Raw genomic sequence first — 13,130 nt, forward strand, 5'->3', positions numbered from 1 at the left:
CCAGTGGACTCCTGCCCTCTATAGAGCAGAAAAGGCACTGCCTTAGCAGTCAGGCTCCTGAATTTCAGCTGCGCTTTCGCCCATAACCAGAGAGGTCAAATTAAATTAAATTGCTATTAAGCACACAATGCAAATATGCACGCAGACTCAAAGCCAAAACAGTCTGATTCTCTCTGCAAGTGCCTCATTTCTCTGGGCCTTATCTGTGAAGCAAGGGGGTTAGACTACTTGATTTTGGAAGACCTTTTCGGACCAAAAATTTTGTGAAATCAGTATACTGAGGACATTTGGTCTTCATACTTTTTATCTTCTCACGGTATGTGGATGCTCAGCATTATGTCAATTCTTCTGATATAGGGACAAAGAAGCCAAATGACTTGCACACAACCAACACCTGAATCAGTCCCTGGAAGTTTTGGGGCAAGACTCTAACGCTTCCTCAACTAATGTGTAGCTTCCCATGAATGTAAAAAGATAAAATCAGACATCAGGGTGGAAAGTGGGTAGCAGGTGATGGACAGAGCCTGAAGTCTCAAGGTAATTGTTATGTGAACTACTGATTGTTTAGTATTCGCTCAGTTCCATTACCTGTCCTTGACCACTGCTAGACTGGAATCCATTTTGTTTCATTGTAAAAAATATATTTAAAAATATATTTCTCATTCAAAAATAATTCATGCTTATCTATGAAAATTAAAAAAAAATCTACTGATAATACCCCTGGAGATGTTCTTTACAGTTCTTTTTTTTTTTTTTTTTGCATTAGTTTTATTTTTATACAGTTATAAATGTAACACATGTACAATTTGCATCCTTTGTCACATGCCATTACATTAAAACATATTCCATGTTATTACAACAGTCTTTCTAGCCTCTCTTTTAATTGTTAGCTATGTAATACTTCCACAGTTTAAGCAATCATTTGCTCCACTGTAGAATATTGAAGCTGTTTCTAATTTTTTGTTATTATAAATAAGGCTCTGATGAATATATTTTTTGTTGAAAACTTTTATGGAAATTAGACTGATTTCCTCTGGATAGAGTCACAGAGGATGAATTACTTTTGGGGAAAAAAGACATATTTAAGGCTCTTGATTCACTTTTCCAAACTGCATCCTGAAAGGGGAACCCTTTTATTTGGCTCAGTAAGTTTGCATGTTGGGGTAAGAGGATGTGGCTGTCTCACCGAGGCCATTGAGGGTTCCCACGCTGTCCACCATCCAGTGGCTGATGGTGTGGTTGGCCAGCGAGTCAAACATGCTGCTCAGAGCACTGGCACCGGCCGCAGTGCCAATCAGATACTCCAGGATCAAGTTCCAGCCGATGAAAAATGCCACAAACTCCCCAACAGTGACATAGCTGTAGGTGTAGGCCGACCCCGTGGTCTTGGGGACGCGAACTCCGAATTCTGCATAGCAAACGCCTGTATGGGACAAACACACATGGATGGTGGACTTTAAAAGATGAGCTAACCTCTTGGTGGCTAACCATTTTGGTTAGAAAATATTGGGAATCTCTGGGATCTTAGAACAAGCACACAAAGTTCAATGTATATGAATCAATTCGAATTCAGTACTAATATCTTCCAATCTCACGTCGGAAAAACTTGTTAACCTGAATCCATGGGAAGCAATCGGAACTAATTCTAATAAACTATTCTAAACTAATCTTTATTTAGAAAAATTCCCCTTTGTTGTGTGTGTCTCTGTCATTGTTCCTTAGGTGTCAGATATCCTAAGCAAACAAGGCCTAATTCATTATGACCCCCATAATTGCTGTCACCAGGGTTTGATTAGGGTAACATTCTTTTCTTTAATTTTTATGTATTGCGGAAGGTGCTTCTCATTTGAGAGTGATACTGTGAGTGAACTGTGCTATGTCTGGGGTGGGAGGGGTTGATAAAAATGGAAATTTTTATCAAGGCGAGATATATCAGAAAGTCAGCATACATGGTAGGCTGTATAAGCTCGATGATGTAGAGATATACAGGAACAATGAGAACAGAGATAAGAAACATGTGCATCAGCCACTTTGAGGTATATGGAGGAATTGACTAGACAAAGAAGGTAGAGGGAGACAGTATGAAGTATTTGGGTGAAGGGGAGTATGCCTGAGGGACTGAGAGGAGACGAGGCTGGAGAAGCCCCAGAAGCCATATGTTTTTCAACAAGGGCCATGGCCACTTCCATCAGAAGCATGCATCGAATCATAATTTCAGGAGATGGAGATCAGGAATCTGCATTTTAATGAGCTCTCCGCTTGCATTTGAAAAACACTGGTATACTGCCTCATTCTTTGTTTGATGGAATCAGAGATCAAATTAGAAAGAGACCAAGAATACACCAAAACTTCTGAGAGCTGAGTTTCCTACATTGTGTTAGGAACTCTGGGTGTGGGGCTAGTGGGTGGGGTAGCAAGTTGGAGGACAGACATGGGACAGCTTGGAGGGAACACAGCAGGAATGGGATGTAGGAGGATGTAGGAGGGAACTCAAAGTAAACTTTACTTTCAGTCCCAATTTTGGTAGGGGCTAACCCTGAGGTTCTCTCATCACAAATCAGGGAATAATATTTCAGTCTTTTGTGAAAAAAGAGAGCAGGTTTCTTTTTCCTTTTGAAGGGGGCAGAAATCAATGCAAAGAAGCAAAAACAAAGATGTCAAAAGTAATGACAACGAATGAGTAAACGTGATACAATATCTCTTTTCCTCCCTCTCAGTGGTGTGGGTTGTTGGCGTGTCCATATGGAAGAAGCACTGAGACAACTGGGCTGCACCGTTGTATTAACTCTACCTTGCACCTGTTCTACCCTTTTACATTCGGTTTCCTTCTTTGTAAAATAAAGGAATTAGACTGAGATCCTCTCTTTAGGATCTTTCTACTCTGTCATGGCAGGATTCTACCTGCTATGTGGAATTGTGCTGCAAAATATATTGAGCATACTCTAACTTTACATCAATTACTATGTTGTTCTGTATTATAGAGGTGCTCTCAGGGACATCAAAGCCGTTTGTTCCTACATTAAATGGCCTGGGCTGCTATTATTTTGAGTTCCTATGTCAGCCCCCCTCCCTCTACTTTGTAAAACAGTTTTCCATCTCCTTCTTGGAGGTCAGTCGCTTCTCCTTGTTGCTGTCAGACCTCTTCCTTTTCTAGATTGCTGCTTCCAACAGCCGATGTTTAAATTGTTAGAGTGAATCTAAAATTAAGAGGAAGTGGTCTTCGAAGGAAGGCCTAAGGAACTCCTCAGTGAGGAAATTATAGAAGTGAGTAAGCACTAAATACAAGGACCTTGGTGTTTTCTTGCTTGGAGGGCTTTTTGTGTTCTCTCCTCCTGAAGAGAGCTGAGTTCGCACATAAAGAGCAGGTTGCTCTTTTAGTGCAGAGTGAGGAAGGGATTAGGAGGTAACTAACTTCTCTGATGTAGAATCCACAGCTTTCCCCAATAATTCTTATATGCTATGAGCTTATCTTCACCCTTCCTTATGCTCGATAATACACAAGACTTATAAATAGAACTTTTCCAAGCAATGATTTTGAAACAGGCATCAATTCGCAAATTTAATTTGGAAAGCTAGTATTGTGGTTTGTGCAATAATACGTTTTCTGCTTAATATTTGATCTGCCAATCAAATTAAAAAATGCCCAATTGACCATCAGAACCCAGTAGCCAATACTTCAGTAGGCCTTGTGAAGGGACCAGCCCCTTGCTGTACTGACTTGCAGGGAAAGGCCCTGTCCTATGCACGGAGCAGGATCACATGTAATCTTAGTCATTCATTTCCCAGGGTCTTGCTTAGATGCTGATGACTGGGGTTTGGGGAGAACGGTGAGAAAATCAATTAGATAACCATGTAAGACAATTTCTGCTCTCAAGAATCATTCTTTTGGATACATTGTAAGGGATATCATAATATTTTAAAAATCCTTCTTATTTATTTGTATGTGAGAATCCAGGCTTTCAGTGGACATTAGAGAGTATCCTACCTGGCATTGAAGCTCAGTGGTGACAAGTAAATGATTTCAACCCCAAATATCCTGGAAAATGTTGTGAATCATTCAACTATCTTCAAATATCTGGTGTGTAAACACAGAGAGAATCTTTCTAATTTCAATAAGAAATAAAAATCACTGAAAGGGAAGTCTTGGTTTTTATCCTAGATTATGTAGTAACTGAGCGTCCATGAACAATTTGGGGTTAAGAAAAATTTAGTGCCTTTCAATGTTAATTCTTTCCAACTTAGAGAGTCTGTGGTTCAATCATATATTGGAATAATGGGCCGGCCTTCAGTTAAATACTCCCAGAGAACCTACACACAATGTTGAACTTTTCAATTGTGCCTTAGACAGTGCCACCCAATAGTAAAGATAATCACTACATGTTTCTTCTTCTCTACTTTCAACCTGTCACTCACAGCCTGCCCTGGCTCTTGATTATTCTTTTGGAACTAGGAGGCCAATATTCTCTAGCCTAAGACGATGTAAAGGAGAAAGACCCAGCTGAGAGTAGGGAAAAGACAGAGAACGGTTTCTCCACTCAGGAAATGTATTTCCTTCCACATTGCACCAAAGAAAGCCATTAGATAAATAAGTACTCTTTAAAAGTGTACTTTCACTTGGAAATATTAAATCTAGTGGTTATTCACACTCAAATGCTAATTACTCAGATAAAGAGAGATTTCCTCATTAACATGTAGTTCAACTTACAGGCTAATTCCCTAACCTACTTTATCAACTAACTTGCCGATTTCCTAAATAACTTCTGACTTCCTAATTTCCTTCCTTTACATGAGTTGAAACACACGGTTAAGTTCCTACTAAATCGATCACTTTAGTGAATACCAGAGACACAAATGCTAAGTAAGGCAGGTCTCCTGTCTGTGAAGCATTTACGTTTCAGTCAGGAAAGAGTTTAATATACAGGTGATTCCACATGGCCAGTCTTAATATTGTAGATTGTTTACAGGGTGCTCTTGGAGCTCTGTGGGTGAGCGTGGTTCTTAGTGAGCATGGGTCTTTCGTTGCTGGGAGGGTGGAAAGGAACGGGGTAGGGAGCTTTTGAACTGCATCTTAAGGGTGAGCTGAATGATGCCAGGCAGAAAAACATGGGAAAAGATGGTTTCCGGCAGATGAAAAGGCATAGCTGGAATGACACATGAAGGCTACTTTGGGGACTGAGGAAGTTGAGCCCGCAGAGGTGGACTAGAATTAAGTGATTGAGGGGGTGGGATCTTTTAAATAGATTGGGGGAATCTAACTGAAAAGGACTGGACAGTTTATCTATTTCTATAGTTTTAAAGCTTTGTCTTGGTTGTAAAACCCTCTTTGCAGGCAGTCTTATTTGAGAGCCTAATACATAAATAAGTAAGAGCGAGGTAGCTCTTTTAAAGAGGGGCAGGAGACTTGAGGCTGGCCTGTCCAGGGTTTTCCTCATCCCACACGTCCCCAAAGCCCCTAACCCTCCTCTGTGGACTCACATGGCTTGGGAAAGGGTGTCAACTTTTCACTGGGTTTATTCTCTTATCTCATAGATGATGCAACTGAGCCCCAGACCTGAAAGTGCATATTCAATTAATAACGGAGCTGGGGCTAGACCAGAGGTCTCTGAATATCCCGTTCAAAGAGCTTTAAATTCATTCATTCATCCAAACCATTCATAACGTACCATCTCTATGATTCTATGTTAACCTTTAATGATTAAAAGATGAACAAAAAGAATATTATCCTTTTTTTGTGGGTCTTATGGTCTGCTAGAGAAGACAGACCAGAAAACCAACAATTAAAATAAAACAGGAAGATAGATTTGGTTGCAGAGGGTGGGCGGGAAATGCATGAACTGCTTTAAAGCTGCAGAATTGAGTTTTGAAGAAAGATCTTTGGACAGCCAGGACTGTTCAAAGGGAAAGAAAATATCAGGAGACATGAGAGGAAGAGGAGGGGGTGTCCAAGAAAACAATTTGCCCGCTCTGAGGTTTCATTCAGGCCTCTGGGATCAATAATGTCTTGAGTGTTGTTAAGAGGGTCACTCTCAGAAGGTCTTGCTTTGTGTGATGGGCATGAGTTGCAGACATCAGGCGTGATGAGTTATTTTGAAAATACTGTATCTATAATACTTCATACTGAGGAGGAAGGAAGGTTCAGGTGAACTGATTTGGCAAAAGGATGAGGTCACTGATTCCTCAACCATGAAGGCAGTGCCTCCTGAGTGTCAATTATCTGTCATCTCCCAGACATAGGATAGAATCAACTGTTGGACTACACCAGTGCAATTCACCACTTAGGCCCAAACATATCTTTAAGAAAGTCCTCACCAAATATAGCATTTTGCTGAAATGGTTAATACTCATTTCCTTCTCATTTTCTTAGTCTTCTTAAAGCATCTTTGTTTCATTTGTAAATTCACAGCAGGACTAAGAAATGTCATATATTATTGCTATGGTTGCTACTATTGCTCAAATGTAGATTGAGAGTGGGGTATAAGGAGAAATCACAGGACCTCAGAGAGAAATAAAGTGTGAATTCTCTTGGGAATATTTTCTTTCTCTTCGACATTGAATTCAAGGTGGTGGGTGATGAAGTGTCCCCACCACGGCTGTTCTCCTTGAGAAGCAGGCTTTTGAATCCTGAGAATCATCTATTTAGGTCCCTATCATATGCTACGGGACCCTGTTATCCACACTGATGTCCTCTTCCCAATGTTCTTGATTAGCCCAGAAAATTGAAGGTTTCTTTTTCAGGGATTAATCTATCAAGCTCTCTCTCCCTCCCCTCTCACTGCTACTGTCTCTTCTCCCTGAGCAACCTTGGCCACTCACCTGTCAGTGAAGCCCAGGCAATTTTTACAAATGTGTCTGGAAGAAAAGCAATTTGTCTGGGGCTGCCTATGTTTCTTTGCGTCTAAGAAGAGACATAATTTTTCTGCCAAAGCAGGCCCTGGGTGGACAGTAGGAGCCTGTGTTTAGGGGATGGATGGCATCTTTAATCAGGGTGTGTGTGATACCATTAGTTACTAAACCTGACAGGGCTCCAATTACAGTTGGGGAGGGAATAGAGAACTCTAAAGTTCCCCAAACCGCAGGGCCAATATATCAACATATAAACAGGAAGGAAAGAAGCTGTCCGTGTGGTCAGAGATGTGAACCCTGAAACAAGTCAAGGAAGTTTAATAATTTGCTGATTAAATGTGACCAGACTATTTACTCCCTTCTCTACATCTCCCTCTATGAAAATATTTAGAGGTTATTGGAGACTCGATGTTCGATCCATAACAGTTTCCATAATATGATGAATTTGAGTATCATTTTGTGTGGTCCCGCTATTGTTAACTTTCATTAATGCACATTGTTCTACTTCATTGCTTTATCACATGATGATGAAGATGGTAATAATAATAATGCGCATGTGGTTGTTTCCAACAGAAGCATTTACAGGGGTAGCTGTTCCCTGAGGCCATCTTCCCATTCAGACCTGGCCCTCTTCATTACCCGGGGGGCAGAGAGGCTGGCACTGCCTTTTTTCTACTCTTAACATTTATATGGAGAAGACCTCAGTTAATGCCAAAAGCAACCTTGGAGGGGAAAAGACTTTACAAAAGAGAAGAGCAAAGGCATGATTTTGTCATCTACCTGTGCCAAGCCTATTACATACGGTTCCTCATCTGATGTTCAGATGAGCAGTGAGGGAATGCTGAGACCTCTATAAGCAGCCCCTCTTTGCTCTAGGACAGGCAGTGAGGTGCCACACAGCCTCTAAGGAGAGATAACGCACATAAACCATGTTGCCTAGTGCCTGGAACACAGCACATGCTTAATAAATAGCAACTAAAATTATTACCAACTGTAGCCTTGAGCAAGTCGTCTAATTAAAACTAAGCTTTAGTTTCCCCAACTGCAAAATGGTGATGATGATGTCTACTGTGCAGGCTGCTACAGATCTTCAGGAATACATATATGGTTCCCAGCATACAGTAGCTCCTCCTCCAGTGGGAGCTATGGCTATTATTACATGCAAGGAAAAGGAATCTCAGAGAGCTTTACTTAGCAGTAGCCTCTGGAATGTTTATACAAGAGCCTTTGCCTCAGAAGTGGGATAAAAGAGGTTGGAAGCAAGTACTATTGGCTGATGTTTTCGCAGACTCAGCACTGGCAGGGATGTCAGAAATTATCTGAAGTCTGGACCAAACCCTATGTGTGCTCAATTCACTTCTAAAACAGAACATGGAAAAGTTTCTTCCTAGGTTTTAAATCTTTAATCTAGAAACATCTTGTCTATTCCACAAATCTAGTTAGAAATTGTGAGGTGAAGAGAAATTTCCTGTTTTCTAGCTCACGCTTAACTGGAGTAAAAAGGCTTTGTGCAGAAAGAAAAGGAGAGTGGACGTTGAAGTGACAACCAGCAATTCTCTCACCCAAATATTTTGTAGCTGATCACCCTCCAGGAGTAGGCGGTGCCCCCATTTCTAAAGCAGATGAAAGTGGCACTGACGGAGGTGATAGACCTAAGAAGCTTCTGTGAATGGACCAGGCCATGACTCCCTTGCTCTGAGAATACAATGAACAGAGGTAAAGGTAGCGTCAGGAGAACACACCTGAGCCCTGTGTGGTATCCTCGATTCCACAGGGATAGGCTGCATTCCCAGTAGATGCCAGGAGGGTGCGCCACAGAGAATCTTTTGTGGGCCTGGATTTGCTCTCTGAGGACCTTCTCAGAGACATTAGACACCCCTCATAAGAGGGGTGCCATCTTGACTTCTTTCCAAAGCACACAAGGAGGGTGGTGCAGAGCCAGAAACCAGGGATTTAGGAGATTGTTGGAGAGAATCTTTTGGGTATGGGGATTCGGTTACTGCTCCTACTTCTAGTTCAGCTCCCTCTTCCCATACAAACACCTGCCACTTTCACCTCTGTCCTTCTCCCCTGCCGCTTTCTACTCCTTGGCTCTCAAAACTCTAGAAGAATTTGGCCTTCTGTGGGTATAAATATGAAATTTGTATTTTAAGGAGTAAGTGTTGCCACCTACTGGTCTATGAGGATGGAAGGATGCCGTGTGCTCGGTAAACGGTACTGTGTACAGGGTCTGTGCACAGCTGACAAGGATATGCTGGTTACTGTTCTTTCTAAAGTTCTCAACTAGATGATCCTGATGGATTGTTTCCAAGTGGCAGTGCAATGGTGACGGTGGGATATGAGCTGACTTTGCTGCAAGACAACTCTTGTACAGTGAATAGCGACTCCCTTAGATATGTTGGTGGCTTCTTGAAAGAGGAATTCCTCCAAGGCAAACATCAAGTACTCCAGGCGGGTTTATAGTATCGAGTGCTCTCATAATGAAAACATTCTTAGAAATGTTTGCAAAGGAGCAGGCATTTGTATCTATGTTTCATATTTAAGAGAAATTCATTAAATTGGGTATTTTCTTAAAAAGCCTGAGAAATTATAAGCTGGGGTCTTCAAAAATAAAGTTTCAAAATAAATAAATATAGCCAAGGGCTATTAAATTTATTACAAGATAGAAAGTCCGTAAAGAGTTGATAGGATCTAAAGATATGCTTGTGTATATATACGTATGTACATATACATGTAAATGTACCCATATATGTATATATGTTTTCGACTGCTTCGCAAAGGAATTTGTTTTGGTCCAGATCCATGAAAATGGACAGTGGTGAAGCACAGTATGAAACATTTGTAATGCATATTAGCAAATCATTGCTTTTCACACACATACAGCCACTCGCTGGCACTCAGAAAAGCACAGTACAGACTGGGTCCAGGATGAATGCATTTCTTGGGTTGTTAAATCAAAGATTCATTCTGTTGCTTGCTGTTCCCTCTTCTCCATGCCTATTACCCTTTGCATTGTAATGTCTGCTTATACTACATCCCAGAAACGGCCACTTCCAACCCATAGGCTATCAACTTGAATGACCTTTTATGAGTATTTCTGCAGCTTGTGACACCAATGCTTACACCTTCGTTCCCTTGTATAAAGAGCTGCTCTTCCTTCAATTCTACTCCTACTCCTCTGCCCACATTTTTTCTTTCTTCTTTGTTGCTTCTTATTTTCACCTCTTTTGATAGCCATTTAACAAAGTTCTCCCCTTAGCTCTTTTCTCTGCTCACACACTTTGCTTTGGTGATATCACCCCCTGGCCAGGGCCAGTGGAATTTTCCAGGACCTCTCCGATTCCCTCGATAGCCATGGTCCCTTAGTACCAGCCTCTGTGACCTAGCAATGTGAGGAGGGGCATGAATGTTCAGAGCAAATGGGCTGACACGTGCAAAGCTCCTGAGCAGCTGTGGTCAGCCATTTAGACTCTAGGCACAAAGTCTGCTTTGTACCAGGTCTCTAAGGGTGAGGGCTCGTGCTTGGCATAACTTCTCTTCATGGGTTTCCATCAGCACTCCTGTCTCAAGTGGCCGTTCCATGTCCATTGCGCCTTACACATATCTAGCACTTATTTCAGTGTACAGAGTTGAGACTGCTTAAATATTACTTGTTCAGAGAGAGTACTTTGTGATGGTACTTCGATTCATTTTCTTATAGCACTGAGCACAAGTTGCAATTATTATATGTATTTATTTGCTTGTTTTCTGCCCCACAGCCTATTTATGTTTTGAAGCACAGCTTTTTTGAAAAGGGCTGTCCCGGTAGGGATGGTAATTCCTCTTGGGCAAATACCTTCAAAAGTAAAAGTATGATCTTTGCACAAGTTTCATTGGAAAAAGAGTGAGCAGGAGGCAGACCTGCTGGGTCTTTTGCTAGGTATGTACTGAGAGGTTTCAGAACCTGAACCAGGGCTGCTTGTTTGCTTTAAGGACACACCTAGCCTTGTTAAGTTGGAGACCTGGCCAGTAGTCACAGCAGCTGTGCTAATAGCAAGAACAAACATTACTGAGCATTAACTATGCACTTCAGTTATACTGAGCACTTTACATACATGATCTTAATCTTCCCAAGACGGTTATGATGAAAAGGCTAATGTTATTTCCATTTACTGATGATGAATCCAAGATCTGGACAGGTTATCAGGACTTCTCAATCTTTTTCATCTGATATAACAGACTTAGAGAATAATAGTATTTGTATGGATATGGGAAGGATGTCATGTGTAAAGGGGCAAGGATGCTCACAGGTAGAGGTGACTAGCCTGGGGCCTTGGCCACTTCCCAGCTGCCCTGAAGGCTGAGGAATCAACATATTGGCACATCTATAATTTTTGGGAAGCTCTAGGTTAGGTACATTTTGCAAGTCATGCAAGTAGTAAATGGCAGAGCAAGGCTTGATGTGAGGGAGATCAGCTACAGGGACTCATTGCTATATAGGGTTGGGAAATGCACGTGCGTGTGTGCATGTGTGTGTGTGTGTGTGTGTGTGTGTGTGTGTGTGTGTGTGTGTGGTGGCCATGGGGAGTTGAGACATTGGATATTTCTTTATAAATTTTCCCCCTCTTTGGGTTCTTTTTCTACCCTAACTCATACAGAAAATGTAATTGAAACTCTTCATTTTACAGAGGGAAAATTGAGGTCAAGAAATGTGAATGACTTGCCCAAGGGTCCCAAGCTGCTGAGGGACAGAGCTGGAACTAGATCTCAGGTGTCCTGACCTCTGACCTAGACCCTACTGTCTCTTGCAGCACAAGCGTTTCACGTGTGCCTGTCTTGTTTCTTCGCATCGATGCCAAGCTCTTTGTCTTGAAGTTCTTTCCTGCCTTCCTCAGCACCTCTGCCATGCTGAGCCCAGGGCAAGTGGCCAGCATGCTAGGCACTCTTGGGATGTACTGTTCACTCTACCAGGTGCTGTAGAAAATGTGAAAGAAGCCCCGGTTCTCCTGGGTTTGCAGGAGGGAACTCATTTTCACAATTAGCAATTTGAGAAACTTGCAAGTTTCTATAAAAATATGTTCGCCTTCTCTGAACTGGTAACTGACAGCCTTCCTACAGGGCTGTCAATCAGCCCTGTATAGAGGAGCTACATGCACTTCACAACACCCTTCTCACTGCTGACAGGTGACAGAAAGGTGCCGAGCTTAGAAGTCATTTCTGTGACCTGGGTTATAGAAGTTTTGAGCTAGAAAAGTGCTCTCCTAATTAGTATAATAGAGTGAGCGGTAGGCTCTTTTGAAACCCCAATAAGAGCAAAAGTTTCCTTGATTCGTTTGATTCTTTTCAGCAAGTTTTTAAGTTTTGGGGTGTATGTGTCTGCATGAAGCAGCTTGGGAATAATAGTCTCTGGAGCTAAGCAGAATTCAAGGCAGACTCGGCCTTTGCCACTGACTGCCTTGTGGTTCTGGACAAGTCACCTAACCTCTGAGAGCCCTGGTTTTGTTATCTGCAAAATGAGTGTAATAATGGCACTTATTTTGTAGGATTTGTTGAAAGGGTTATGTCATTGGTGTTCAGCTAGCGCCAGGCACATTATAAGTCCCCAGTGATTTAGCTATTATGATTCACCACAAAATGGGAACACTGATATCTACCAAGCAGAGAGTTTGAGAGGATTAAATGAGTTGATGTATGCACAGTGCCTAGGGCATAGTTTTTGTCTAATAATCATAAAAACAATAGTAATAATAACAATGCCTAACATTTAGGGAGTGTTTAATAAGTTATGGCTTAGAGGCTTTATAAACATCAGGGATAGCTGCTATCATTATTAAAATTTCAACATGTAGCTGTGTATTTGGACACTATTTTGGAGAGCTCATCTTCAGAGGCTTGAAGACTGGTGTGCACTTCCTCCCCACCCTCTCAATGTTTCTGCCTTTCCCACCCCCCAGTACGGTGGTTCTAAGCAGTTCTCAGATATATTTGGGGGAACAAATAACCGCAAATTTGTGGAATGAAGGAGTGATTTAGATCATTGAATAGGTTGCGAAAGGACCGATCCTCCTGGTGTTCACCTCTTAAGTCTGGCTTCGGTTTGAGGAGGGGAAATTGGTTTGTTCTGAAAAACAAAACAAATAAACTCACTAGACTAACTAGATAGACTCTGAATCTTTACAAATCTTCCTCGATCATGAAAATCTGACATGAGATGAATACAGGAATGGGGAGACTCTGCTTAAGCTTTGCGAACGTCCACAGAACCAGCCCAGGGAGGAGCTTGGGAGCCTCACCTGGGGGAAAGCCAT

General features: G+C 41.7%; 1 protein-coding gene across 1 annotated transcript in view; it reads right to left on the bottom strand.

The window, feature by feature from the left end:
* SLC7A14 (solute carrier family 7 member 14) overlaps positions 1-13,130 on the bottom strand; it is a 47,996-nt gene that overhangs the window by 25,014 nt on the left and 9,852 nt on the right. The window contains exon 2 of the mRNA XM_011380347.1: positions 1,187-1,423. Coding sequence (XP_011378649.1) covers positions 1,187-1,423 — 237 coding nt within the window. The remainder of the gene's footprint in view (positions 1-1,186; positions 1,424-13,130) is intronic.

Source organism: Pteropus vampyrus, unplaced genomic scaffold (assembly GCF_000151845.1).
Source record: "Pteropus vampyrus isolate Shadow unplaced genomic scaffold, Pvam_2.0 Scaffold12, whole genome shotgun sequence".
In the NCBI taxonomy this organism is placed as follows: Eukaryota; Metazoa; Chordata; class Mammalia; order Chiroptera; family Pteropodidae; genus Pteropus; species Pteropus vampyrus.